General features: G+C 37.2%; 1 protein-coding gene across 1 annotated transcript in view; it reads left to right on the top strand.

Annotated features, from left to right (window-relative positions):
* Positions 1-1775: 1775 nt before the first annotated feature.
* The window catches only part of LOC106726185 (caspase-13-like), a 17264-nt gene continuing 14942 nt past the window's right edge, over positions 1776-4097 (top strand). The window contains exons 1-2 of the mRNA XM_014540154.1: positions 1776-2004; positions 3125-3283. Coding sequence (XP_014395640.1) covers positions 1776-2004; positions 3125-3283 — 388 coding nt within the window. The remainder of the gene's footprint in view (positions 2005-3124; positions 3284-4097) is intronic.

Below are 4097 nucleotides of genomic sequence, written 5' to 3'. Positions count from 1 at the left end.
TTTGACAAGGTTGCCAAGATTATTGAAAAGAGAGAGTATAGTCTTTCGACAAATAGTACTGGAAACTGGATATAAACATGCAAAAGGAAAATTTTGGACCCTTACCTTACACCACATGTACAATTAACTCAAAATGAATCAAAGGTATACACTTAAGAGCTAACATAATAAAACTGTTAATAGAAAACATTGGAGAAAATCTTCATGACATCAGATTTGGAAACAACTCATGGAATTTCACTCCCAAAAAATAGTCAATAAAAGAAAAAAGTAGCCTTAACCAGTTTGGCTCAGTGGATAGAGCGTCGGCCTGTGGACTGAAGGGTCCCAAGTTCGATTCCGGTCAAGGGCATGTACTTTGGTTGTGGGCACATCCCCAGTAGGGGGTGTGCAGGAGGCAGCTGATCGATGTTTCTCTCTCATCGATGTTTCTAACTCTCCCTCTCCCTTCCTTGCTGTAAAAATCAATAAAATATGATTTAAAAAAAGTCTCCCTTCCTTGCTGTAAAAATCAATAAAATATGATTAAAAAAAAAAAAGTAGATAAAATGGATTTTATCAAAAAACAAAACAAAGAAAACAAACACCAAACTTTTGTGCTTTAAAGAATACAATCAATAAAGTAAAAATATAATATATTGAATGGAGCACAATGATTATCTTATATCTGATAATGGACTAATATTCAGAATAGATAAAACACTTCTAAAACTCAACAACAACAACACAAATACAAACAACCCAATTCAAAAGTACGCTAAGGATTTGAATAGTCCTTCCTCCAAAGAGGAGATACAAATGGCTGAAAAGGACATGAAAAGATGTTCAGCTATTAGCGGAGTTCAAGTCAAAAGAACAATGAGATAACACTGCACACCTATTAGGTTGGCTACTAGGAATATACACGCACACACACACACACACACATGCACACACACACACATAATCACCGCTATTGGTAAGGATGTGGTGAAATTAGAACCCTAATTTCTGCATTGCTGGTAGAGATGTAAAATGGTAGTCAGTGTTGAAAACAGTTTGGCAGTTCTCAAAATGTTATACTACTGTACAACCCATCAATATATATTCCTAGTTATATATCCAAAATAATTGAAAGCAGGGATTTGAACAGATATGTGTACACCATTGTTCACAGCAGCACTAATCACAATAGCTAAAAGGTGGATACAACCCACTGTCCATCAACAAATGAATGGATAAAAGATATATCACTCAGCTGTAAAAAGGAATGACATTTTGATATATGAATGGGCCTTAGAAACATTATGTTTACTGAAATAAGTTAGACATAGAAGGAAAACTATTATATAATTTTGCTTTCTGATATAACTAGAATTTACAAATTCCTAGAAAAAAAAATAGAAAAAAGCTTACCTAGATATGGGGATAAGGGGAAGTTATTGTTTAATGGGTATAGAGATGTTGGGGATGATGAAAAAGGTTAGATATGGTGATGTTTATAGAATAATGTGAATATATTTAATGCAACTCAATTGTACTTATGAATGGTTAAAATAATAATTACTGTATTATGCGTATTGTGAAATATTTGGCAGACATATTCTAGTAACTATGACATTAACAGCAATAACAGCAAAATAACAATAACAATGGCCACTTCTGAGAACCTTCCATAAATTGGTCGCTGGAAAGTGCAAGGCATTCGCCACTTATTCTTTCTATTCCACAAACCTTCAGTGGTAGAAAGGGCAGGTATTATGAGCTGATGTTTAAAGGTTTACTCTCCTCAGGCCATGGAGTTAGTGCTAAAGAGATTTGCCACTCGCCCAGAGCACAGGACCTCATATAGTACATACTTGCTGTTCATGTCTCATGGCCTCTGGGATACAATCTGTGGGACTCAGCATAGCGATGAAAACCCAGATGTGCAGCCTTATGACACCATATTCCAGATTTTCAACAATCGCAACTGCTGCCATCTAAAGGACAAGCCCAAGGTCACCATCGTCCAGGCCTGCAGAGGTGCTGAGTTCTGATGGGGTAGAGAGGTCAGGGAGGTGTGTATCATGCACGGTTTGCCTGGGTGTTTTATATCTAGTGAAAATAACACTGAACCCACCTTACTTGCAATTATACCTAATATACTTCTTTGGGAAGAATACCTAGTGACAACAACAGAGAAATTGATATACAAATAAATATAAATGCTATTCATTCTCAGTGGACCATAGCAAGTGATGATGATATTAATGCTAACTCTAAATTAACTTTATGTGGAACTATTAAAATTGTAACATATAAATGACTTCAATTTCAACATTTATGAATCAAAAATTTATTAGCTCTGGCTGGATGAAAGAAGGTGAAGTGATTAAGAAAAAAATAAAAATATTATATAACACATAGATACAGACAATAGTGTGGTGATGGGCAGAGGGAAAGGGGGTGGGGGTAGGTGGAGGTGGGCAAAGAGACTTTGCTTGGGGCAATGGGAGCACAATGCAATGTGCTAATGACGTTTTGTTGAGTTGTACACTTGAAACCTGCATGGTTTTGTGAACCAATGTTACCACAATAAACTCAATTAAAAGTGAATTTTACTGTATGTAAATTATACCTCAATCAACAAAAACAACAACAAATAATTATGACATTTTTCTTATATTTTAATTCAAACTTTAATATATTTATATCACTTTAATATATTTATATCACTTGGGGAATGGCTTAGAAGGGATAAGTAGCAATGGGAAAGGAAAGGAAAAAATTGTTTTAGAATCCTATGCCTGTTATTGAATTAAGCAGATATTTCCTTCCTTGACATTGCAATGTTATTTTACTGTCATTAAACCAAAAACTGGTTACTTAGGAATGGTCAATAGTGTTTTATAGCACCATTACGCTCCCTGATCGATGGGTACATTTCAGGTCTAGATGGTAGTTGCTATTTATTGACATCCTGTTAAATGGGAGTAGAGATAATGTTGTGTTAGGCCTTTACTGTGTGTGTGTGTGTGTGTGTGTGTGTGTGTGTGTGTGTGTGTGTGTGTGCAATTAATTAGAACACCTTCATTAAGGGCATCCTATTTATTTAGTTGTCAAAGGATTGCTAGCAGGGGCTTAGCAGTGAGGAATATAACAGGTGGTGTCCCCTCAGCAAACCCTGGGGAGGTATGGGTCAGTGACTCTCCAGTGGCCTCAGCAGACAGCTCTGCAGAGTCTCCAGAGGACTTGAAGGATGATGGTGTCCACAAGACCCATGTGGAGAAGGATTTCGTTGGTTTCTGCTCCTCAACACCACGTATGTGTCTTTCATTTGTAGGCAAAGTTTTGTAGGGATGAGGACTGCCTGCCATCATAATTTGGCTCAGTATTCCAGGTAAGAACACAGGCTAAAAGTCTTTGGGGGGAATTTATAAAGAAAAGAAGAACCCATCGAAGTTTCTGAAGCCTTCTTTCATAGCTTCCTATGGCTGTCCAGTCTCCCTCAGATTCTACATCCACCCAGATGCTAGTATTGCATATCCTATAAGTGATCAGTCAGTAGGCACACAACAATATTGATGTAGTGAGTCTATTGTGCAAAATAGCATTGTTTTCACTGCTGAAGAAAGTATTAGAAGAAAAAGAGGGTGTGCACTCCTTTGCAGAAAGCATATTTTCTAGTTTGGAAAACAAGAAATCGAGCTATAAAATGCTGTTAAAAGATCATTAAAATATTAGCAGCACATGGTAAAGTGATATTGCAATGTGGGGTAGTAATGAGGTTTAAAGAATTAATTCTCTGTAAAATTTGGAGATTAAACCCTTATCTGAAATATCATTGGCAAATATGTTCTCCCATTCAGTGGGCTTTCTTGTTTTGTTGATGGTTTCTTTTGCTGTGCAGAACCTTTTTATTTTGGTGTAGTCCCATTTGTTTATTTTCTCCTTAGTCTCCATTGCCTTAGGAGCTGTGTCTGTAAAGATATTGCTACAAGCTGAACTGGTTTGGCTCAGTGGATAGTGTTGGCCTGCGGACTGAACGGTCCCAGGTTCGATTCCCGTCAAGGACATGTACCTTGGTTGCGGGCACATCCCCAGTGGGGGGCATGCAGAAGGCAGCTGGTCGATCT

This window comes from Myotis brandtii, unplaced genomic scaffold (assembly GCF_000412655.1).
Source record: "Myotis brandtii unplaced genomic scaffold, ASM41265v1 scaffold105, whole genome shotgun sequence".
In the NCBI taxonomy this organism is placed as follows: domain Eukaryota; kingdom Metazoa; phylum Chordata; class Mammalia; order Chiroptera; family Vespertilionidae; genus Myotis; species Myotis brandtii.
The sequence above is the reverse complement of the archived record's forward strand: the minus strand, read 5'-3'. Positions and strand labels throughout refer to the sequence as shown.